We start from the raw sequence: 25,945 nt of genomic DNA, 5'->3' as shown, positions 1-25,945 counted from the left end.
TTTCTTGGCCATCAGGACTTAGAGATATCTACAGTGTCCTCTGTCTTCCCACAGGCTTATTATACATGTAAGTGGTAAAGTTCTGATTTTGGAGTTCAAAAACCTGAATTTAAACCTATACTATTTATTTGAAAATAATATCAGATAAGTCATTCATCCTTTCTGCACTTGGGTCTCCTTTGTTCTTCAAACTGGGATATTCATACTCTTTCTGTCCGTACTGATTCAGCTGGATGTCCTAAAGAGCAAATCTTTTAATGCTACAGAGTTCAGTTCAGTAAATGTTTTCGGTGCCTCCTATGTGCAATGCTTGTGAAGACTCTTTGAAAGTTATGCAACTTACAAGGTAATGCTGTCATAACCAATGTTGGAGATTCTCTGAGTAAAGGTTACCCTTTGTTCCTTCCCAAGACACAGGGTCCATGCTGAAATCAACCTGCCCCTGCTCACATGGAATGTATTGTATTTTAGTGACCTTAAGTGTGTTGTATTATGGCTTTTGTCCTTTCATGTATTTTCACTATGGACTACAGAAGAAAAATTTGCTTTCAATAAGAAACAGAATACTCGTGGTATTTTTAAAAGCCAGTTCACCTAGTTCTCCTGTCTCCACCCACTATTGTTGAGTGTTGGTTGTGGCTACAGCATTCATTACTCACCGTTTATGAGCATACCAGACAGCCACATTCTAATAAGTCATCTGAAAGGTGAGACAACACTTTTGAGATTTTTTAAAGTGATGCCTTTGTATAATCTGCCTCAATATGTGAGATCACAAGCATAGCCTGAGAGTTAATAGTCTTTCAGCAGTTAATAAAGCCTTTTATCAGTTCTTTGCACCTAGCTTGATAAGATTAGAATGTATCAGAGAGGAGGAAAATGGCCAAATCACATGATTATCTTGGTACTAATATAAATTTTAGTTAAGCCAACGATACTGTGGCCATAACTCTAGGTCTTAATCAGCTTTGGAAAAAGTCTTAGCATTGCTATTGGAGTTCAGTGGTGAAACCTGTAAAAGTTTTCACCAAACCCTTGATTCTGTCCTTAGCCCCATCTCACACTTTATACAAGGAGTGGATTCAAAGCTTTAGCTTCTCTCCCATGTCTTTCAGCTTCCTGCTCCTCACTGCAGCTGGCTTCTTGGTGATGCCTCTGTATTAGAGCATTAGTCTAGAGTCTTGACAGATGATTGGGCAGTTCAACTACTAGTTTAGCATCAGGTGAGAAATGCCCATTAAGTGCCTCTTGTTTTTCCATTAACGGCATATAAGTCTCAGTCTTATCCAGGCTTGAATACAGCCCAGGAAGTATGTACCTAGAGGACTCTCTGGGATCTCTGTACATATAAAAGGGTGATTCTTCCCTCCATATTTGAAAATTTGGAGACGTAGTTTTTACCCCTCTGAGTCTGGTAGGGTTTGCTTCCTCACATGCTGGGTAAGAGCCTATCTCTTTTATCCTAGGCCTTTGACATGTGTGTATTGTGGGTTTTAATACCTAGAATCACCCAATGAGCTAGATTTTGGGGGGAAGAATTTTTTTTGAATGTAGATTGATTCTGTGATTATGATAGAGGGAACTTATTTTTTAAAGTAAGTTTTATCTCCAGTGAAATGAAAATTGTTGGATTGTCTATAATTGTAGTAAAGAAATACTAAGCATTAACAAGAGACAGATCCCCATTTGGGAGTGAAGGACGCAGACAGGAAGAGTTGAAATGGAAATATAAAGCCAAACAAAAACCTTATAGTCACAATATTTAAAATAAGTTCTGATATTACAACGTATACAATGTTGAATAAATTAAGACATGGGAATGCTGAGGTAGAAATTCTTATGAGGAATATAATATGTTTTATTCACTTTTCTGGCTAAATAAACATAGTGAACATTTAACACAAATTTCAAAAGCTGAATTACTCTTGTCTATAAGATCTGCTGTTAAATTTTTATTTTATTATGTGGTGCTGAGGATTGAACCCAGTGCCTCACATCTACGAGGCAAGCGCTCTGCTACTAGCCACAACCCCAGCCCAGATTTTTTTAAAAAAAGCATTCACTAATAGGTCATGAAATCAAATTGTAAAGAAATGAATTAAAATGAGAAATGTCAAAATGCATCACACACATGGTAAGGGTATTGTTTGTGAAAATCTTTCAAAAATATAAATGTAAAAATATTTTAAACTGTGTTGTGATGTAAACATCAATGTAATTCATATTGTGGGTCATGATAGTCAGTTTCAAAGTTTGTGAAGATCACTGATTTATAGGATAACATAAAATAACAAATTTTCTATGGTCATTAATCAGTATTTATTTTTCTGTGTAAAGATCAGAATTTTGTGCTCTGGATGGTGATTCTAAGCCCTTCTTTAACTGTTGGTTCTATGTGGCAAATTGTTGCTAGTAGTTATAGTAGGTTATTGCCAGTGATTGTTTTTGAATCACAAGATCTTTATGTTGGCTAAGATGGAGAGATTAATGTAAAACATCCTTAATAAAGGTATTTTTGCCTTTGCAATATTTTGGACCTGTTACCAGGAAGAAGGAGGAATATCTTTTCTTTCATTACTGAATTTGGAAGTTGCCAGTTTTACAGCCTTTAGATTTTGATTTTTGAATGAAAGACTTCCTGTTTTGTTCTTCATGGTCAATATTCCTTGCAATTTGTTGACAGATGGCACCCCATTTGGATAGCTTTTTTTTCCTATTTGGAAACCTACTACATTGCTTCTAAAACTTTTCCAAATGGAGCAGATTCAGCTATTATTTCTCTCTGCATCTCTGAACATCATCTTTTTATAGTTCTCCTTCAGGAAACACATAATACCCAGTCTAAGCTCAAGAAAAGCAGTTTAAATGGGAAGTAGTTTTATAGAATTGTCCTTCATTCAAGTAATTGCTGTTTCCTATTCTGTAATTCCTCTCCCAGGGAGAGGAAAGCTTTATGCTTTGATCATCAAAGCAGTCTGTTTTGTGCTTTTATTTGTCATTGTGATTTCTTTCAGCCCTCACCAGCATTTATTTTACAACCTGTAACACCAGGTTGTGTATGTTAGGGGTTTGCTAATGTTTTTGTTTTTGCTTTAATAATTTTATTTCTCTAGTAAATGTGTTTTTAGGGAAGAAGATATTTCAGACTTACTGACTTTTATGTTAGGTTCATTTTTACCTTTTTGCTTTCATATGAGGAAAAAAGCCAAATTCATCAGGGCAAAATAGCCAGATTTTACCTATTTTTGGGTACTAGGAATTGAAACCAGAGGCATTTTACCATTGAGCTATACCCCCGGCCTTTTTTGTTTTTCATTTTGAGACAGGGTCTCCTTAAGTTGCTTACAGCCTTGCTAAGTTGCTGAGGCTGGTCTTGAACTTGGGATCCTCCTGTCTTAGCATCCTAAGTTTCTGTAATAACAGATGTGTGCCACTGAGCCCAGCAAGCACTTTAGTTTAGTATTGTGTTTCCTGGTGCATTTGGGTAATGGCAATTGGGATTCCATGACTACTACTGTAGTTCTGTAATCTCAAAGTCTCTAAAAACCAAAAGGCTTCTCTTACTGTTTGGTGACTTGACCTGACCTGATCTGAGCTGACAGGAAACTACTTGTAGCTTTATTAATCCCACTTGGTATGAATTACCCATGTAGTTCACTGAGGGGGAAAAAAATTCAGCAAGGCATGGTGGTGCATGCCTATAACCCCAGCAGCTCTGGAGGCTGAGGCAGGAGGATTGCAAGTTCAAAGCCAGCCTCAGCAAAAGCAAGGCCCTAAGCAACTCAGTGAGACCCTTTCTCTAAATAAAACACAAAATACGGCTGGGGATGTGGCTTAATGGTTGAGTGCCCCCAAGTTCAATCCCTGGTATACAAAAAGAAAAAAAAATCAATGCTTTATTACCTCCTGTTGAGATCATGAACCTGATAGTATAATATATGCACCATCTTAAAATTCAGAAAATCCTCAAGTTCTGAAATGAGACACAGTAGGTTTCAAATGAAGTATTGTAGATCATTATTACTCCTGGTGATCTTGTTAATTAATTTTATTTATTATGTCAGTCTGAGTGTGGAAGTATGAAAGTGACCAGTATGGTCAAAAGAAGGAACATGTGTTTTAGGGCCAGAGAGATAAGCCATAATAATCTGTCAGTCTGTTTGTTCTCTGTAAAATGAGCTATGCACTGTTGCCCTCATAGTTGATATTAGAGATTACATAAGTCAATTCTTGATCAAAGTTAAATTTCTTTCCTTTTTCTTTATAAAAATCTTAACTTGGACTTATTTATACAATTCCTGTCTTTTAACATATTTTTAACTGTAATGGAACAAGGTAACCATGGTTTTATTCTGTTTTGCAAAATGATATTCATTTTTTCCTTTCTGCTGTCTGTGGTCCCTAGGGGAGCATGTAACGTCAAGGTTTAAGAATGAAGTGGAGCGAATGGGTTTTGATATGAACAACGCCTGGAGGATTTCTAACATCAATGAGAAATATAAGTGAGTTATATGGGTCCCTGTAAACTGTGTTTGACAACCAACACCTTTGCAGAAACCCCAGTTCTCATGTGGAAGAACATTTGAACCCAGAATTTTCTTTGAAATGGTTTTATTTATTAAGTTTAACCATATGATCATCAAAGTACTTCTTGAGCCTTTCATTCTGTTGCTTCCACTGGAGTGGAAAGTGATCCGGGAATCTTCCTTTCTATCCCTCCAGGCCTCTGTTGTTTTTGCACATGTATGTCTAGATCATATTGTGTGTACCTGTAGGTAAGCACATCATCACTTGGCATCACATGAGAATTACAATCAATGAAAAGCAGTGACAAAACCTTCAGAAACTAGTTTTTGTGACTTAATTTCATTCTGAATCTTATGAAATGGACACAAGTAATATTCTGGTCTTTTAATATGTTGATATAAAAGTAACTTCATAATCATTTCCCCATTAAATATTCATGTAATAATTATTAAATATTTAGCTATTACTTGTTTTCTTGAAACATGTAAGTGCTTTGGTGGGGAGAAGACAGTTAACTACTGTGATTTCGGTTATCTGAGTTTCTGTAAAACAAAATTGTCCAGAAAATTTAAATTAAAATATCCTTTTCTTAAGTTTCCTTGCAGCACTAATCATCCTTTGGTTCTTTGAGCTGCCTCACTTTATGATAGCTATTTTCCTGGTCTATTTGTGTCTGACCATCACAGTATTTCATTTTTCATTGAAAAAAACTATAGCTTGTTACTGTATACAGCTTTTTTTAAAAAAATATTTTTTTAGTACTAGATGGACACAATACCTGTATTTATTTATCTTTATGTTGTGCTGAGGATTGAACCCAGGGCCTCACACATGCACTCTACCACTGAGCCACAACCCCACCCCTGTATACTGCTCTTAACATGGACCTCACCCATGGTGTTAAAAGCCTGGGTGTTGTGAAGAATCACAGTCTGCAGATCTGTCTGTCATATCTTTACTTATTCTCAGTGACAAGTCACAGCAGAGAAGGAGAGTGAAGACTGGAGAAGGGAGAGCCTTAGAACCCGAGATTACTATAGGCTTTGCTGATTATAACCCCCCTTTTCTAAAATGGAATTGCTTACTCAGAGTGAGCAGCTAGTTCTTGCTTAAGGGCTGACTTCTGGATAATGTTGTACCTAAAGGACAATGAACATAATGTTCAGAAAAATTGGTGAGTCAAAAACCTGAATTAAGCTAGGCACAGAGGTATATGCCTATAATCTCAGTGGTTGTGAGCCTGAGGCAGGATGATTCGAGTTCAAGGCCAGCCTCAGCAAAAGCGAGGTGCTAAGCAACCCTGTCTCTCAAAAAAGAAAAAAGGGCTGGGGATGGGGCTCAGTGGTTGAGTGCCCCTGAGTTCAATCCTGGGTACTGCGCAAGAATGCGTGCGAGCATTTTAAAGCTCGTATATTGGTCATTAGGAAGATAATAGGTTCATTATACATTGTGCAGGTCTCTCTCTCTCTCTCTCTCTCTCTCTCTCTCTCTCTCACACACACACACACACACACACACACACAAAATTATTTAAAAACAAAATCCCTAATATGGATTTAAAAAATTAACTTCTTGTCTTTGAGTCTACTAGTTCCACTCTAAAACCAGTCTTTGGGTCATTGTAAAGTTCTATAAAAGGAAGAATGAGAGCCAAATCTCTTGAGTTTAAAACAGAATGAAAGGAATGAAACTCATGGTTAGAATATTAATCATGATCATTGTGTCCCAGGTTAAATTTATGGAGTAGGTGTTAGAAAGTTTGTATAGCTGCTCTTGATCATAGCTGTTTTCTTAGTTGAGTGGCTTTTTAATTCGTGATACTTTTGTCTTCTGGAAATTAAGAAAACGGTTATCATAAGGAGAAGGGTGCAAAGTGATAAAAATCTCCAATTCCCAATCCAGTGCATTTTTCTATTTCTTCCTCTAATGCATAGAATAGTCTAGAGTAGAGGGTGGTGGTGGTGGAGGTGGTAGAGTTTGTGTGTGTTAAGATTTGGATTAAAGTCTGTGGCAAGCTTCACTGTTAAAAAGGAAGATTGGGTTACCCACAGAGAGAGACTGTACTGTAAATACAAACCTATCAGAAACACAGCTTCCTGTGACACCAGCTTGACTGGCATGCAGCTAACATCTTCTCTTTAAAAAAAAAAAAAAAAAAAAAAGATTTTTTTCTTCTTGAATATAATTTGTTCTGAAGTGTGTTTTATAGACATTATGATTATTAGCTCATTCACATTACTAACTTGGCTCTCAAGGAGACTGTGAGTGTGCACCTACACTGGCATGTGGTATTATTTCTTTATACTCATGGCTGCTCCTGTTACCTGTAATTAGGACAATCTGTTTGGTTCAAATCAAAGAGTGAATTACTCATAAGAGGTCTTTGGAAACTTGAAATTGTGAACCTTTATCCTTTTTCACATTTCCTTCAACAAAGGTCTGAATGACTAAAGGTCTGTTAGAGGTGAACCCCCTGCCCCAATAATTGGGTCTTGTGTAGATAGAAATTACCTACGTATTTGTTACAACAGAGAATTATAATAAATAAGGAGAGTGCTCCTCAACTCCCCTACATCCTGCTTTCTTGGATAGATTGCCAGATTCTCAAAGGTAACATCAAAAGCAACAATCCAAGAGATATATAAGCAAACATTTATCGTGCTTCATTCTATTGAGACCAAAACTCAACTAATGCCTCCTTGCCTTTTAAGTGGTTTTGTAATAGCATGATCAGAATCTCTGTGCTGGCTCACCTATTGTCTTTCCCTCCCTTCCCCATCCCCCTTTTCATCTTTCTTATTAGGTTATGTGGTAGTTATCCACAAGAGCTCATAGTGCCTGCCTGGATCACTGATAAAGAGCTAGAAAGTGTAGCAAGCTTCAGGTCCTGGAAACGTATCCCTGCCATTGTCTACAGGTAAGTGTAAGATGGATTAGCCCCAGCTTTTGTTGGTGCTACTGCTTGTTCGTTACTTGTGGTCTGCTGTCTCTGCTATTGCTAATCTAGGGAGGGAACGGTTCAGAGAACTTTCCAGGCAAGTCTGTGCTTCCTTATTGCTAAAGCTGCTTTTCTAGTAACACACTGATAATGCATCCTGCGCATTAGCTGGTGATTCAGTTGACAGTGATGAGAAAATTTTAATAGAAAAGCAGATGGACTTGTTATTTCAAGATCCTTCCTAGTTCATTCTGTGAGAAGATCATGTGCTGGTACTGCATTTAGCTTTAGATATTAGCAGGGCTTTTGGATTGAGAGAGGTGAGTCCTAGAAATTGAGTCTTGAGAATAGTGTTGAATCATCTGTGATTATCTTTGTGATTGACACTTTAGCATGAGGAACAATTTTGTTTTGAGAGAGCATTTAGAGAAAAAGGGTGGGGCTGAACTTGGTTGAAGATTTCAAATATCCAAGCTGTGAGAACCAAGGAATGCAAGTTCTAGAAGGAGATGGTAGAATGGTGATGGAGTACAAGTTTTGGAGACACAGACTGGAGGTCAAGCCTATTCTGACATTCTTTGCTGTGCCCTTGAGTAAGTCTCCTAGCTGACCCCAGTCTTTTCCTAATGAGTAGAAGGGGAATGATAGATAGGTCTTACTTTGCAGATGTACTGTGACATCTGAATGAGGGCCTATAAACACTGGGCTTCTTCTTTAAGAAATGTTTGGAGCAGATTGTAGATTGTATACTTGAGTCCTGCTTTTGTAATTCAGTGACTATCTCAGTTTTTACACTATCATGTTAAAATTTCTAGGAAGTAATTATTACATCCTATAGCATTCTCCATTTCATTTTTCCACTTTACAGACTAATTGGTCCAAGTCAATGGATTAGTTAGAAACTCTCTGATGCCAGGAGGCATTCCACTGAAATATCGAGGTTATAGGAAGGGATTTCTCTCCTTGTGGAGATCTTATGGAGATAACCAGATTTTCATTTACTTCATTGAAGGCAAATTCTGATGCTCAACCTGAATACAGATGGAAAGATTTTTGCTATGGCTCAGTAGAACCCATTAAGTTTTCAATCTCAGTTTTCATCACTCTTATTTTCAGACAGTCCTAAAATAGTAGGTCACCAAATTTACCTATCACTCAAGTGGTAAGGATGACACAAGAATTGGAGAGCAGTAAAAACTGAAGGGATTTATGACTCTTAATCAATGATCAGTCCCATTAGAATGGGGGAAGAAGCCAGCCACTGCTCTGGCCAGCAACTGCTTTAGATCAGGCATTTGCAAGGATTGCTGGCTTTGAACATAAGGGGGAAGTACTCTCATTTTCTAAGTTAAAGGCTGTGATTGAATCTCCCTTTTGGCAGAGAAGCCTAAGAATACTAGTTGAAGAAAAACTAGAGTATAATAAAAATAAGAAGCATTTTTTCTTTTCTAAAATTTGTTCTAGAGGGCATGAACTCTAGAGCTTTTTTCCCTTTGTAGAGACCATAAAAGTGAAAACTCTTACTCAAGATTACAAATGAAAGTTCATGGTATAGCTTTTGTAAAGCCAGATAGGTTTTCTGGAACTGGTTGTTCTGTCTCAGAACATATATCTTTTTTAAAAAAATATATATTTTAGTTGTAATTGGACACAATACCTTTCTTTTATTTATTTATTTTTATGTGGTGCTGAGAATGGAACCTAGCAGCTTGCTCATGGTAAGCGAGTGCTCTACTGCTGAGCCACAACCCCAGCCCCAGAACATATATCTTTTTTTTTTTTTAATGAATTGACCTTGTTTATTTGGCAATAGATTTTGATTTTTTTTCTGTTAACTTGTTATGGTTAATTTAAATTTAACTTATATTGAATATTATAAAATACAAAATTTAGATTAAAACTACTGTTTTAGAATCTTGCTTAAAAATAAAATTGTAATTTCTCCTTTATATTTAGTGTTGAAACAGTAAAATTAGATGAAGGTTAATTTTAAAGCATCATAAACCTTGTAATCCTTTAATATTTACTTAAGAAAGTATACTAATCATAATCCAGAAAATTTATATGAAAGAAATTTTAAAAGTTATTTATAACCACATCAGCTATTATAATATAGGAATATTTATGCCCACTCTATATTAAAGAATGGTCTTTACTTGTAATCATTGATATACAGTTTTATATGTGGTTCTTCCATTTAATATTATTCATGTTTCTAGGTGTTTTCACAATCATCTATTTTTAATACACCAGTTAATCAAGTGGATTAATAATATTATTTAGCTGTTTTTTTTTTTATTTTAGAAAGGCAAACTTATAATTCCTGATACAGATTTCATTAGTTTTTGTTTAATGACTAGAAATCCTTATGTCTTCAGAAAATATTACATATTCATTGAAACACACTACCTATCTAGTGATTTATTATATATCTACATCATATTTATTAGATAAGAATTCCAATTACTTTTATGTAATAAAAGTAAAAAGGAATTTTGCATGTTGGCTATGTTTTACTTTATACATTATTTTTAGGCCTTTATAGAATATAAAACTTAGAAAAAAATTCTCAACTAATATTCTTATTTGATGTAAATGACTCAAACTATAGAACATATCTTTTATCTGAGTGCCAAACTGGGTTGCTAGTTGGCAGCTTTTTTTTTTTTTAAAGGGAAACATGAAGTATGTTTGGGACACTCTGTCACTCTCTGTTCTACCAGCCTAGGTGGCAGAGTGCTTCTGAATATGACAGACACCAAATTCAGTAAATACATTACGTGTGTGTGTGTGTGTGTGTGTGTGTGTGTATGTGTGTGTGTATGTATGTGTGTTACATTTTGTATTTTGTGGTAATGATTCCTGAGGTTACCAGTAGCCAGTTACTTGATAGCACCATGTTGAACCAATGCCTGATTAGGGCTTTCTCCTGCTGTGATGAGAGAACACTTAATTGGATTTATAACTGAAGACAGAGATTGCTCTAACATAGCAAGATGGTGCAAAGAGCACCGTCTGTAGTGCGATTCACAGTTCCCCACTTTGTGCATGTGGTGATTATTAGTAACTCCTAATCATGTAGAGGGCTTGCCTAACCTATAAATTGGGGATACTTCAAAACAGTTGTTTCTGTGTAAAATTGAAGCTTTCAGTGTTTTAGTGAGGCTCATCCATTGGCTATCTCAATTTCTGTAATTTTCCTCGTTCTCTTTATTAAAGTGATAGAAATACTGTTTAATTAGTGAGTTTTAACTGTAATGTTTGAGTTCTCTTTCATGAAGTCTAAAGCATTTTAGAAGGCAGTAGTCCAGTTGAAATATAGCCATTGACCCTTAAAATCCAAGACCTAGACTGAAAAGTGCCATCTACTGTTCCTCTTGGGCAGTGCTGGGAAACATTGTGGAGGAAGAGGATGCTCAGGAAAGGTCCCACCAACCTCTTCTGTGAAGATTTGCAGTCATTTGCCTCAGTGGTTATCCAGTGCCTGTTATTTGCAAGGCATTGTTAAAAAATCAATGAGGTTTTCTTATCTTTTCTTTTCTTTTTTTTTTTTTTGTTATTTGTTTTTGGTACAAGGGATTGGATCCAGAGGTACTGCTTTACCACTGAGCTTCATTCCCAGCCAATTTTTCTTTTTTTTTTTTCTTTTTTTTTTTTTTTTTTTTTTTGAGACAGGGTCTTGCTTAAGTTGATTAGGGCCTCCCTAAGTTACTGAAGCTGGCCTCCTTGCAAACTTGGGATTCTCCTGCCTCAGCCTCCTATGTGGCTGGGGTTACAGGTGTGAACCACCACACCTGGCCAATGAGATTTTATGTCCAGTTTGGCTTCATTCAGCACATGAGCCAGTTCAGGGTGTTAGCAATATTTGTCTGTCCTGGTGAGGGAGGATTTAAAAACTATAAGTAAAGTGGTATTTTCAGGGAATTTGATTATTGCCAAATTGAATTTATTGCTCATGAGCTTTAGGATTAAAAACAATAGTCTTTCTCACTTTGTTCCCTGGAAAAAACATAGATTCAGTAGTATGTTTTATTTAAATCCATCTGTGTCATATATATGTTTGTGTGTATGCTTATACATGTTTAAAAAAACAATTTTAAAGGAAAGTAAAACATAAGTATTTTCCTTGGAGTTATAGAATAGGGACATTTAAATTTTTTGCTTATCATCTGTTTATTCTGATAATTTATTTTTACTGCCAACTGATTAGTTTTATAACAATAACAAATAGCTTAATTGAGCTATGCCATGTAAAATTCACACTTTTAAAGTGTGCAGTTTAATGACTTTTAGTATACTATATTCAGAGTTGTTCAACTGTCACTACAATCAATTTTAATACATTTTCATCACCTGGAAGAGACATTCTGTACCATTAGCAGTCATTCCTTGTTCCCTCCTCAGTGCCCTTACCCCTGGGTAACCAGCAATCTGTTTTATCTACCTAGTCTGGATACTTTCATATAAATGGAATCATAAAATATGTGGCCTTTTGTGTCTAGTTTATTTCATTTAGCATAACATATTCAGGGTTCATCAGTGTTGTAGCATGTATCAGAACTTTATTCCTTTTTAGTGCTAAATAATTTTTCTAACCTTTTAATTGCTATAATTGCCTAATTAGAAAACACTTTGGGTTTTAATAGCATCTTAAAGTAGACTGTATGATTTCTGCTTTGGGAAAAAAGATCTGTCAGAGTATGATTTGTTGAGGTTGCTATTCTTTTACTAAGAGCCTGAGGAAGGATAGTGGGCTTATTGAGCTATCTGCCTAAATAAGAGCAATTTTTGACTCATGAAATCTCAGATTTTGTCTAGGCAAGTGTTTTCAGTTCCAAAGGTAGGATCTGTTTGGGGTGTGTCGGGGAGAGTGGGGGGAAGAAGGCTCAGCAACTTTAATGAGGCCCTAAGCAGCTTAGCAAGACCCTGCATAAAATGTTTAAAAAGCGCACTGTAAGGGGGCAGCTGGGGATGTGGCTCAGTGGTTAAGTGCGCCTGGGTTCAATCTCTTTGTTTAAAAAAAAAAAAAAAAAAGGAAGCCCAAGCCGGCCATGAGTGCATAGTTGCTGCAGTAGACCCTCAGGAGTCAGTGAAGCAACACATTTTCCCCTCTAGTTCAGCATATATTATTCTAGGGTATTTAGGTACCATATCAGAAAGGAGGAGTTAGTTATTGACTAGAAAATTAATGTAGTATTTGTAGATCATTTTTTTATTTCCTAGAAATACAATATTCAAATATTGAAATTATGAGTATTCATTTATTTTCTCTAAATGAATATTTCTCTATTCATTTTGTAAGTAACTTTACAGAGATCTCTGTGATGGTATGGTACTTGAGAAAGATACATACTGGTTTTGTTGTTATTGTTGGTGTATACATTTTTTGCCCTCTTTCATATTGAGACAACTTGAAGCCAGTTCAGGACTTACCTAGAGTAGGTTGTTCAATAATGTGCTTAAACTTTTGTACCTTACTCTCTATGTGAGTGCAGAGCATTTGAATGGGCCTCCCTAAATATGTACCCTTAGGATGATACAGTTGTTTTCTCTTGTTCCCGGCACAGGCACCAGAGCAATGGAGCTGTCATTGCCCGCTGTGGACAGCCAGAGGTCAGCTGGTGGGGTTGGCGAAATGCAAATGATGAGCACCTCGTGCAGTCAGTAGCCAAAGCTTGTGCTTCTGATTCCCGATCGAGTGGTGGCAGCAAGCTGTCAACTAGGAATAGTTCCCGAGACTTTCCCAATGGGGGAGACCTTTCTGATGTGGAGTTTGGTAAGGTGCTACCTGCACCCACAGCAGCAGTTTTATCGTATATGAGAAACTTTTCTTGAAGTGGCCTTTTCTTTTTTCTTTTTCTTTCTTTCTTTTTTTTTAGTTGTAGATGGACACAATACCTGTATTTTATTTATTTTTATGTGGTGCTGAGGCTCAAACACAGTGCCTCATATGTACAAGGCAAGTGCTCTGTCACTGGGCTACAATGCTAGCCCAAAGTGGCCTTTTCTTTAGTACTTTCTGGAAGAGAATTTGATGGGATTATTTGAGGAGTCTTGAGTTTTCGCCAAGAACCAGAAGACTCTTTGTTTCAAGCCTGGCTGTCATGACAAGAATGGAGTATGAGTGTGATGGGGACTTGTAGTGTATCTATACTCCTTGTAGGGAGGTACCAAGTTTTGGACTATAGGTATAGAAATGAGATATAGGAGGTTGGGCTATGTGGATCTCCATGTTTACCTCAGGAGTTGGTTTTGGAAAATGAATTGTCAACTTTTAATAAGAAGGGAAAATAGAAAATAAACTAAGAAGAGTAGTTCATCTATCTAGGTCTGGTTAGGAGGTTTCATTTGAGTTTTTTGGTACTACAGCATGTGTCTCTGGTTCTAGTTTTCACAGTTTTCAGAATATTCCTGTTTTACTTTGGTTTTGGACTATATGGCGGGGGGTGGGGATAATAAACAAAAGTAAATTTACTAGCCTAACTTGTGCATTGAGTGAAGTTAAAATTTGAAAGTATTTTAAGAAAACCCACAGAATTAATACAATGAATTAATTGTTTCATTTCATTTAAAGTTTCTATTATATTTAAAATCTTCTCATGTTTTGCATTTTAATACTTCCATGTTTCTTAGTAAAAAATTATTTTAAGTAAAATAATTTCTTTTTACATTTTAATATATTAAATATGAAAAAATGTGTAAATTAATTTTAGGTATGTTGTGCCAGCACTAAACTTGTTTTCAGGATATGTTGTTTTTGCTTTGTTTTATTTTCTTGGTTTAATTTGTTTTCACATATTTAGAAACACAAGAAAAATTGAAAAGCTAGCAATAGTTTTCATTTATCAATCAATCATAAGAGGTTATCTTGAAAGATCTATGTAAAAAATACTGAAACCAAATTGGAAAAATATCAATTCAGTAATATATATATATATATATATATATATATATATATATATATATACACACACACACACACACACACACACACACACACTCATAAACTTATGCTGATTCCATACATATTTGACTTCACCCAGGGATTTATATTTTAATGCAGAAATTAATAGTCTTCTTCCTGCATTAATATATCTACCAATTTCATGAGAAATTTTTGTATCAATTCAAGAATTTAAATGAAATGAAACTAGTCTTGCATAAGTCATATTAATGAATACTTTTGTAATTAATTAAACTTTGAATGACAAAGTCACTATAATTATTGTTTATATTTGCCTGTCAATGTGTCCCTATTGACATAGTAATGAAATTATTTTAGATAACTTGCCCAAAATAATAATATATTAATAATATATACATATATGGAGAGAAAGCTAATACTAGTGCACCAAAAATTTAATGAGAAATAAATTAGAATTAGGGCCGTATGAGAATAATGTATCATTCTCATATTTGTGGTTTCAGTATCATAAAGGAATAAGCATTTTTATATATATTAGCTAAAGAAAGTGCATTTGGGCAAATGTATTTTGTATGTTAGTGCAAGGAAGGAATCCATGTATGTAAGTTTGTTATAGCAAACACATTGTTAGCAGAATTTATATCTTATCTTAGTGGTAACAGAAAGAACTCAATCTGGGTTGACCTAAGTACTAACATTACAAAACTCTCATATTCCATGGGTAAAACTTAAAAAATGTTTTCAGGATTGAAATATGTGTTTATTATGAGTATGTTTTAGTAGACATGATTTGAATAAAAGCCAAATGAAAAATTTACTATTTAAATAAATAAGTGACTTCATTGGATAATTGTATCTATGTTCAGCAAAGGCAAGAGATTTTCTTTTTTCCCTTATCCATATTCCAGATGCAGTATTTACTTTTTTTCTAGGTTTCTTCAGGATTCTAAGTCCAAAGCATCAGGGAAGAACTTAATTACATCAGAAAGAAATTTTTCCCTCTCTCTCTTTCTCTATTTGCTTTGCAACCTTCCACAGGAGCCATATTCAGTTAACATAATATAAAACATTTCACCAGGTGGAAGCTTTTTATCTCATTTGGTTGAAGATAATGTAGATCAATGATCCAATATTCTTAAATAAGAACACTCAAAAAGGTGAGCAAGTGGATTGCTTAATTCTGGTTTTGAAACCTGGCATCATGTTTAGTAAAAGTTAAAAAAAAGATTCAAAGCTTATATACTTAGGGAGTAGAGATTCAGAGAGAAATATTTTGAAAGCAGTTCAGTGCATCATGGGTCTTAACATCTAAGTGGGCAGCTTCCATGTGCCTGCTTGGGAATTGACACGTTTCCAAACTTGGAACACACAGTAGAAAATGGTGGACTCAAATTTAAGTAACCCAAGGACTAAGGATTAGGGCTGGTAACCACTCTATGTAAAGTATAAATCAATGTAAACTGCTTGTTTGGCATTTCCCAGAACAAAGGATGGAGGAGTGTTTTCCAAGGAACTTCAATCAAAGAGACATACAGGACCACTTGAGGGAGGCTGGGAGACATCAATAGAAAGAAAGAAGCGAGAAATGTACCATGAGATGCCAAAAGGTTTAAAAATTAATTATAAGCAATTAACAAGTGTGTCTAGAGAAGGATGCATTTGTCCATGCAGTGAGAAATGCAAGTAAGATGTGCAGCACATATTAGAATGGAGGATAGAAATCTAAAGAATTGACACAGGCCACCTTAGAGAAAAGACAAGTTTCCAATCTCATCCATTCCCACAGGTATCCTGATAAGTCACCAGAGCAGGGCCAAAGGAAAATTTTCTGCTGTGTATGTATGCCTCTCCTCCAGCTTTAATCTTCCCATGTCTGGAAGTATTAAGATAAATTTGGATGTAGAAGAAGGTTTAAGTTGTTTTGCATTTAAGGTTATTGCTGTGTTTTAATACAGTACTGGTTAAACTAAACTGAAATTTCACCTGAGTGATGTTACCAGAGGTTTTATGGATGCCGAAATAAGCAAAAGAACCCTGTGGCATGTCACAGACATTATCTTGGAAGGAAAGAACAAAGACCACAGAAAAATTTTACCTTGACAATGTGGGGGGTGGGAAGGGGAGAATAAAGTTGTGTTCTGATTACATCCTTTGCGTGTTGCTTATTCCTCTGCCCTCTTAAGCCCTAAGGCCCAAATTTACTTTTAGCCCTCTTTCCTTGTATGAATCTTAGCATTTTTACGAGTACATACCTGCAATCTTCCACAAAGTTCAGTATACCAAAGAGAGAGAGAGAGAGAGAGAGAGAGAGAGAGAGAGAGAGAGAGAGAGAACACTTAGATAGCTCTGTGTTTCCCAATCAGCAAGCAGAAGAAACTGCAGAACAGGGTGAAGGTCAAGCTCTGCACATGAAGCAAATTGTTTCAGGGCCTGAGCTCTGGGTCTAAAATACATACCAGTCAACTGGTTTTGATTTCTTAATTTTAGCAATCATATATATATATATATATATATATATATATATATATATATTTAGATATATATATATATTTAGATATATATGTACAAATATATAGATACATAGGTATAGATATGTACAAATAAATATATGTAGTCATATACATATGTATATGTATTATATATTTTATATTATACATATATTATATACAAACATATATATGCACATCTCAACAAATAATATAGATGTATAAAATAAGTAAAAATTGCTATTAAATTTTTTTCAGAAAGAAAATTATTTCTCAATTTTTAATTGTTTAGGCTTCCTACAGTGTTTATTCAATAACTGAATACTGGGGTCCATTCCTAATATCAAAATCTTATGTAAATATAATGTATATATACACATACAAATCCACACATATTTTCTGTTAGATTGATATATCCCATTTGTTTATTCATATACCAGTTGAGGGACAGAAGTTTAATTGCTTTGCAAGCAAAGGAAAAACACAGGGGACTCTTATACCAGAGGCTGTGATTCTACACCTCAGGGGGAACAGACGGTTTTTAATGATGTGATTTCAGGTGTGTCTGGTCCTACTTCACTTGTTAATCTGAGATATAATCATTTTTTAAATCTTATGGTGCCATTCTCAACTCTGAATTTCTTCACTCCTGTGGTGGGTATGTGCTCAAGGACAGATAACTGGACAAAAAGTAATCCTGTTCCCCCCCAGATAAGGTACGGGGAGAGGAAGATGAAATAAACAATGTTGATTTTAAAATAAACTTCAGTGGCAGAGCATCATGCTGGGGTTTTTCATGTTAAGTTTTAATTTAATTTATACTTAACTGAACTTTATTTGTCCATGGTGGGTGGGTTGTATTGTTTAAAAGGGCATCACTTTTATACCAGTTAATATAGACAATCATATATTAAATCTGTAGAACATTATATTTTCCACTTATACAAACTTATAGTAAAACTTATAGTAAAATCAATTTGTTTCAAATTCATCCGCTTCAGAGTTCTAGAAATTTGGAAATCAACTGAAAGGACTCTTTGTGTCAGAGTTGGGGAGTTGACCACCTGGGAGGATAAGGAGGTGTGGAAAACAGTATATGATGGATGGGGAGGGAGATGATGCTGGAAACAGAAGCAGGATCCCATATGGGGGAGCTCCCATGGGACCTGATGATGCTCAAAAAACACTTGAAGAAACAAAAGAGAAATGGTAGGAGCAAAAGTAGGGCTCCTCTGAGCCCTTTTGTTCCCTGACAACTAGGTAAGACACTTCTTGAGGGTAAGGATGTCCAATGCTCACTGTCCTCCCTGCCCCACTCCCCACTGAAAAATGGCTCCCTAACAACTGAAAACACAAGTAGAAGTTCCTGAGGGTGTAAGGGCCTTTCCTGGGTGCTGCCCTGTGAGTTCACCACACAAAGTTGGGAACAGACAATTCAATGGTGGACCAGTCTTTCATGGAAAACAACATGCTCATGAGATGTCACATGATGGAGTCCCTTATTCCATCAACTGCCAACCACTCTACAAGCACCAGCCCAAGAATTCCTGATGCTCAGAACCTGGTGACCTCATCTTTAGAGAACAATGGGACTGGGCCTTCTGGGGACTCCCATTGGTGGGCAGAGTAGTGGGTGAGTTCACTCTTTCCAGAGCCATAGTCCTGGTAACCAGAGTGAAACTTACGGATTCACAAAAGGAGGACATGGGCCTTCCAGGCAGTAAGTAAACCCAGACCTTTGAGTGTGGGGGACAAACTTTCAGGGAAGACCCTTTGAATGAATGGGGGTCGTGGCTGTCTGAATGGAGTGCTATTTAATTAAGAGACAGACTCCTCTAGGAAACTAAGGACTCCTCGAAGGCAGAGACCATGTTCTGCCCAAGCAGAAAAGATACACTTGAGGTCCTTGCCCTTAGTGAGGCTTCTGGGTCTGAGTGACTGTATGGGTCCTGGACTGGGAGCCTGTTAGAGTCTGTAAACAAGTCTGGATGGCGCCTGGCATCTTGCCAGAGGGAGTGGTTTGTGAAGTAACGCCAGGGAGCCATTAAGTGTGGAGATTTCTTATTGGTTGACTGCTGCATCTAGTTTATGTTAATTAAGATAAGCTGTGTGGAATGTATAAATACCTCTGTTGTCCTACAATAAACGGCTCCCACTCCTGCTGTATCAATGTACACAAGTTCTTCATCACCCCCTGGTTATTTTGCTGCAGCCAGACTGCGGCAGGAGCCAGAAGGCCTGACTTGAGTCTGGGCAGATCATGGCCCCTCTACACCTAGTGTTCCTTATCTGTAAAAGGCTAATGGGGTCGCTTACATGCCCTGCAAATATAGCTTTGACTGAATCAGGAAATTATTAGGCATGTCTTTGAGAAAGGTGGGAGGGAATGAGAGGATGAATGAGCCAATGAGATACAGTTCAGGTCCCAAGCTAGAGCTGTCAGTCAGCTTGCCTCTTTTCTTTTTTTTACTGCCTCAGAGTGGGTGCCCTGGTACTTTGGATTGTTGGGGCTCTGCACCGTGATAACTGTTGGCTGCATCCTCTTACTCCACTGGAGGAAGAACCTGCGGAGGAGGCAGCGTGCCCAGCAGTGGGTGGAGGTGATGAAAGCTGCCACCTTCAGTTACAGCCCACTGCTGTACTGGGTCAACAAACTACGCAGGCATGGCATGACGGCCACCATCAGAATAGACCCTCCCCGGCCTGTTGCCTATACGGATATTGAACTCCAGATTCCGGTTCTTCCATCGGATCCACTCCCCCATGAAGACATGCGTCACACCTTCAGAGGTGGAAGCCCCAAGGAGGAAGCCGCTGTTCCCCTCCAACCTGCTCTGGTGGTTTCACAGGAGCCCTCACCTAAGGGGATGCCAGAGCGCCAGACCCCATCGCCCTTCCCGATTGTCTTTGCAGAGATCCCCTCTTTCCCTCCCCTCCGCACCCTGAACTTTCCTCCCATGCTGTCCCACTCTGCCTCCTACCCCTTTCTCGAGGCTCCTGAAAGGCAGGTCCACTACTATTCCCTTCCTGCACTGGCCCAAGGGGTGAACTGCCCCAATATGTAGACTTTGACTACAGGGTTGAAGCCTCCTCTCACTGAAAGGAAGAGCTTCAGGGGCCAGGTATTAGAAAAAGGAGTCAAAGACTGTGATCCTGATACACAGGTCATAACCTTTATAGATGTTACATAGTAAAGTTTTGTTTTAAAAGTCATAGTCATTTGCGTCTCATTTGCCAGTAGGAAGGCAATGTCCTTCCCCTGTGTGATGGTGCACAAGTCTCACCAATACAATGAGAACTGGAGGCTGGCTCTGAAGAGACACATTGAGCCAATACTTGTGGATGAGCTCAATTCCCTCCATCAAGTATTCAATGTGTTCAAGACCCTGGGCTAGGTCCCCAAAGGCACTGCTCTTCTGCAGGATGGGAAGTAAAATTGCCACAAGAGTAACAGTTGCCAATGGCACAGGGCTACGGCAGTCCACAGTGGCTATGCCACTGGCCAAGCAAGTCATCATGAGGTCAGTGAACCACACCACACTATGTGCTGACTGGGTGATATCTATGATGTATCGATTCTTAGCTGGTAGTTTCTCTACATTATTTCTAACAGAACAACACTGCAAAGTGGTTATTATGATTTTTCTTTTACTGATGAGGAGACAGGTTCCAAGGGCATATGCCATTTCTTTTTTGATGTTATTTTTGCTGAGTCTCTTCTCCCATGTACATCTGTCTGGCATTACAGGTCCTGGTCTTTCCACCCCATGGTACCCTTCCTTAATCATATCTTCTTAAAACATCCTTGGTGAATGAATGCTTCACTGTGTGTAGAGTGTCATCAGCTTGGCCTACAGATTTGCTTACTGGAAGGGCTGGTGGTAACCACCTAATATTATATGCAGTAACACATCCAAAGAGTGTATCCTAAGATATCCATGGCTGCACAAAATTGAGTCCCCTGTCATTCTACTACATGAGAATATTAATAATTTTTATACTTTCTGGATAAGGTCCAAAAAGGAGACACAAAGATAACTATGAGATATTTGCCCCAGTTTAAAGATAAGAAAGCTTGATTCTGTCCCACAAATTTGTCCCATTTACTCTGAAAATGAGCAAACCACTTAACCATATTTCATCTAAACTTTAAATGTACATGGCCCTGAGAGAAGTGCCTGTTTTTGCCTATTTTGTGGTGTGTGGTGTGTGTGATTGTGATTTTCAGAAGTTAGTAAACATGTAGCTAATTTTTTCTTTTTTTCCCCCATGTGTGGTCTCAAGGGCTTACATCCAGCAATGCGAAGAAAGCCTGAGTCCTATCTCTATGACCTCTGGCAATATATTTTAAGCCATTTTCTTTTATTTTTTTAAAGTTAAGTGGAACCATTTCTTCCTTGTGTAAACATGATCTTATGTTGTTTCTCAAAATACAAAACAGGACTAAGCAGATCTTCTCTGGAGAACAGGGGCAGAGGTTCACTTCTCCCTCACCTTGCCCCCTCTTCACCTTGCCCCCTTCAACCCTGCAGATATCTAAAGCCCACGACCTATAGTCTTCACTTCTTCTCACCCAATAATACTCTAATTCTGAAGGTAGATTCTAGAACACTAATTTGCGTCAATGATCAGTTAGACCCTGCTTTCAAAGGAGGATAGAATCCATAAACACAAATCAAAGATTTTCTTTCTCTTAAGAACCAGGGGAGTGGGGGGAATCTTTGTAACACACAGTGACAGAAAACAAAAATGTTTTATTCAGATAAGTTAAAATGGCTGTCACTAATATGAAATGAAGCTCAAACTGAGTTATAAAAACCTTGAATTCACCCCCTATACTGAACCAAAATTGCTTATATGTTACCAAAATAGCTCCACTAGAACAAAAGTAGATTTGCATTACCTCATATGAGAATACAAGTTAGGTTAGGTTCATATAACAAAAATTACATGCTCTATAAAATCTCAGGATACCCAAATGTGTTCTGGTTTGGGTATGAAAGAAACCAAATCTACTTGGTGTTGGTAAGCAAACCAAGGAGATGCACAGCAAACAAAAAGCTGTCAATAAAAACTGCTTGACAGGACATTGACCCCATGGGAGTCAAAATTCTCCACTGTGATCAGCAGGGCCAGCACAGGGGGTTGGAGGGGTTATGTGTAGCAATGCAAAGAAAGGAAACTGCAGTAGAATGCAACACAGCCAGCAGCAGAGGAAGGGTGTCCACTCCTCAGCTTTGTTGCCGCAGACCCATTCCTGGGTGCTAGGAAAGTTACAGCATCTTGAAGCCAGGCACTCTATTCCTCTGGGAATTCTGCAGGATCTGTGGCCTCTCTTAATAATAGAGAGGCTCTTTAAGTAAACATTATGATGCCAGTATGTGTGTGTGTGTGTGTGTGTGTGTGTGTGTGTGTATATGGGTCAGGAAGCAAGCAGTGCTTTGGGAAACTGAAGAAAGAAGAGTAGGAGCTGCCACACAGAATAGCTAAAGGATTGCAAATGAAAGCCAAACTCAGATCACTACCCAATCTTTCTCAGAGAGCTGAGGATATGGCAGGTGAGGCTTGACTACAGCTCAACACAAGGACTAGGCTCAGTAAGTGAGGACCCTATACAGATATAAATCCCACATTAACACTAAGTAATTGGTTTCTGGGGGTTGTAAGCTAATATTCTAGTCTAGAACAAAGGAAGTTGAGATAATGACCTGTGTCTGCAAGACATGATAGTTTCTCAGGCAGGATGACAAGGGATCACAGGCCTGAGCACAGAATGGGTGCATGTGGCAATGACCCAGCGATTCTATTCCTAGACATATATTGGGGGAATAAAACATATCTACAAAACCCTAAACAATAATATTCACAGCAGTATAATTCCTAAAATTCCAAATGTGGAAACAATAACCAACACATGAATGGATAAATAAAATGGGTTGTGTCCATACAATGGAATATTACTCAGTCAAAAAAGAAATGTATTGCTACATGCTACAACATGAACAGACAAGGATAACATTACACTACAAGAAGCACACACAAGGCCACATATTATGATTTTGTTCATAGGAAACATCCCCAAACCAGCATCACTCCTAAAAGACACTCCAGTCCCATTAGTCATCACTCTCACTCTCTTCTACTCTCAGCCCCCAGTAACCACTAATCTACCTTTCATCTCTATGGATTTGCCCATTTTGAACAGTTCTTATAAATTATATAAGATGTGGCACTTTTTGTCACAGTATGGAAACAAAAGAGTGGCTCCATATTTGCTGAACTAGTGGAGAAGCAGTATAGAAAGAAAGAATTTATGATCTAGAAAAAGGTCACACAATTTTAGAGGTAGGAGAAAATTTGAATGTCATCTAGTCCACATATCTAATTTTCTAGGTGAGAAAATCTAGATCCCCCAAAATCCTGGGCTGACCCAGGGATAGTCAGACATAGAGTGACAGAAGTGAGAATTAAAACACAAAGGGTTTAGTTTACAATGTAGGAGTTTTTGTAGACTGATTCTGCAAAATAAAATCCTCTTTTTCTTTCACTTCATCTAATATGATGCAGTGATCAGTACCTCCTTAGGTGTAGGGCTTGCTACTTGCTTGTATCTAAACATGGTTGGGTCTATTTCTCGAGTTTTAGGCCAAACTTGTTTCAAGAAAAAGACCTAAATTATTTTCTCAATATAACCAGGCGCCTTTCAACCTCTAGTATTTGGTTTCTACCATTGTTTCTCCCTTTGAGCATGTGTTTTGTGGACATTTCCTACTAAAGTACAAGCTCTCTTAATTTTGAAAGCTCACAAGCTGGCAGCCCCAGGAAGTATGACTCTAGAGCTCACCCATTCTCAGAGAATAGCTCTGACATATATTGTATCCCCTTGTTCTGATTCATTACCTAAAAACTAAAAAGATATTTCACAACTATGGACTTTAGGAACAGAACTCTAAAATGTCTTTTGCTTATATATTTGTTTACATACTGGATACACAAACATGTGAATCTCCACAGGGCATCCATATCATTCACTCTTGTTTGATATGTTTTCTCTGTGACGAGGATTATGATCTTTTTGAGAATAAAGATTTCTGTGATCCTTTGAGGGAAAAAATTGACTCCAGCCTTACCTCTTGATCTCCACCTCACTCTATTTTATAACCATGACACAATTACTATTTTGCCCCTTCAGTTTGTGAATCCAATACAAAGATTAACCAGTTGTTGCTTTTTAATTGAGAAGTAAACCATCTTTCACCCTCCATTCCAAGTAAAGCAAAACCCACAATCCATTAAGTTTGTCCAAAAAAGTCATACATGATAGACTAATGATTTTTCTTTTTTTAATACTAAGAATTTCTATGCATTTTCATCAAACTTCTAAAAGCATAGTTTTTACAGGAAAATCTCCTATCAACTGAACAATATCCAACATGAATTCTGAATTTCAACTAGATGACCTTTTTTACATATATATGATATGAAGAATAGCTTTGTTCACAGGAAGTGCACATCAGGAAAAGTGGGTTGAAAAGATTCGTAAAGCTACAAGGTAACAGTGATTTCCTCTAGCATAAATCCGACTCCTTCATTTGAAAGAAGAGGAAAGTGAACTTAGCAAAGGAAGACAGTCTTCTCAAGAAATAGTGGTAGAACAAGAGAATGTCCCAGCTAGAGAGAAAGGAAAGAAAGGGGGGGGGAGAAAAGAACCTCACCCTAAAACTCACACCGTGTACAAATATTAATTCAAAGTGATCATGGATTAAAATGTAAATATAAAGCCATAAAGAAAAGGAAAGTGAAGCTCAGCAAGGGAACTTGGTTTGACAGAGTTCACCCAGTGACTTAGACTTGTCACAGAGCTTGTTTCAATACATTATTATTCACCAGCTTAACAAATTCCATTTGGCCTAATATTTCTCTACTCAGGCTCACTCAGAGTAAATGGTTGCCACTCTGTTGACTGGATATTTGTTCATGCTCTTTTGGTCTTGAAAAATCTGTTTCATGCTACTTGAATTACTCATTCAGCCTTTCACTAGGCAACTGCCCTGTGCCAGCCATCCTCCAGGATTAGAAGCTGGAAGTCATGTTTCCCATCTCAAGGGACTCAGAGTTCATGGGGGAGAGAGTGGAGTCTCACCCTAATGAGATTTAAACCCCTTCAGGGGCAACAACCAGCTTTTCCTTCCTTTTCACCAGGTGAGCACAGCCAGGGGAGCGCTGGGCACACCTGGCACATTTTGGTGACTGGCCAGTCTTGAGGTCCAGGACACTGGCTGCCCTGGTCTGTAGAGAGGACTGAAGTCTACAGAGATTAAGGGGCAAACCCTCCATAAGTTGAGAGAGGAGCGCAGGTCGTCCCAGGAGACTGGGGGGTCACCTGGCTCATCTATTGGTCTGCACCAGGCAGTGGTCACAGGGGGACCCGCCAATGGAGGAGAGAACCTTGGTCATTGGGAGATTATATATATATATAAATATATATATATATATATATATATATATATATAAAATATTTGTTTTATATGTTGAATAAAAGTATAAAATATTACCATATATATATAATATATATAAAATTTTATGCCTTTTCATATATCACTGATATTTATATTTATCAACCTGTTTAAGAAGTTGAATCTTGCTTTATGACTTTATTCATTTAAATGCTATCTTTTTTAAATAATTTTAAAATTAATCGTATTTTAAATTGACAAAGACAAATTATACAAATATTTACATTGTGAAACATAATATTTTGAAATATACATACATTGTAGCATAGCAAAATCCAGATAATTAGCATACACATTACCTCACAAACTAATTATCAATGTAGTGATTTGGGGGAAGGGTTGATCAAAGGCTACAAAATTTTGTTTCAGGAAAATAAATTCAACAATTTTTTAGTGCTGTGTAAATTGCAATACAGTCCATTGTGTGTTTGAAATTCCCTGAGAATAGATTTCAATTGCAGTCTTCTGCAATCTTGAATACCCTCTTTCAGTTCTCAGGTGGGAGTGATTTGGACCAGAGTTCAGCACTCAAATACTTGGGACATCATAGCTA

At 37.3% G+C, this 25,945-nt stretch overlaps 2 protein-coding genes across 3 annotated transcripts in view; both read left to right on the top strand.

The window, feature by feature from the left end:
• Positions 1 to 13,363, top strand: part of LOC308644834 (phosphatidylinositol-3,5-bisphosphate 3-phosphatase MTMR3-like) — a 39,657-nt gene extending 26,294 nt beyond the window's left edge. Inside the window, exons 8-10 of one of the 2 annotated variants that reach the window (XM_081286525.1) lie at positions 4,406 to 4,502; positions 7,331 to 7,444; positions 13,033 to 13,363. In XM_081286525.1, coding sequence (XP_081142651.1) covers positions 4,406 to 4,502; positions 7,331 to 7,444; positions 13,033 to 13,300 — 479 coding nt within the window. In that variant the 3' untranslated portion in view covers positions 13,301 to 13,363. The remainder of the gene's footprint in view (positions 1 to 4,405; positions 4,503 to 7,330; positions 7,445 to 13,032) is intronic. The other variant, XM_081286526.1, reaches the window with a different exon arrangement.
• Positions 13,364 to 18,580: 5,217 nt separating this feature from the next.
• LOC308643413 (testis-expressed protein 38-like) lies at positions 18,581 to 19,941 on the top strand (the record flags this gene model as incomplete). Its single annotated transcript, XM_081283267.1, has 2 exons — positions 18,581 to 18,596; positions 19,355 to 19,941. The coding sequence occupies 2 exons, from the start codon at positions 18,581 to 18,583 to the stop codon at positions 19,939 to 19,941; spliced, it is 603 nt and encodes a 200-aa protein (XP_081139393.1).
• Positions 19,942 to 25,945: the final 6,004 nt, after the last annotated feature.

This window comes from Spermophilus citellus (assembly GCF_964194105.1).
Source record: "Spermophilus citellus genome assembly, chromosome: 3".
NCBI classification, from domain to species: Eukaryota; Metazoa; Chordata; class Mammalia; order Rodentia; family Sciuridae; genus Spermophilus; species Spermophilus citellus.
The sequence above is the reverse complement of the archived record's forward strand: the minus strand, read 5'-3'. Positions and strand labels throughout refer to the sequence as shown.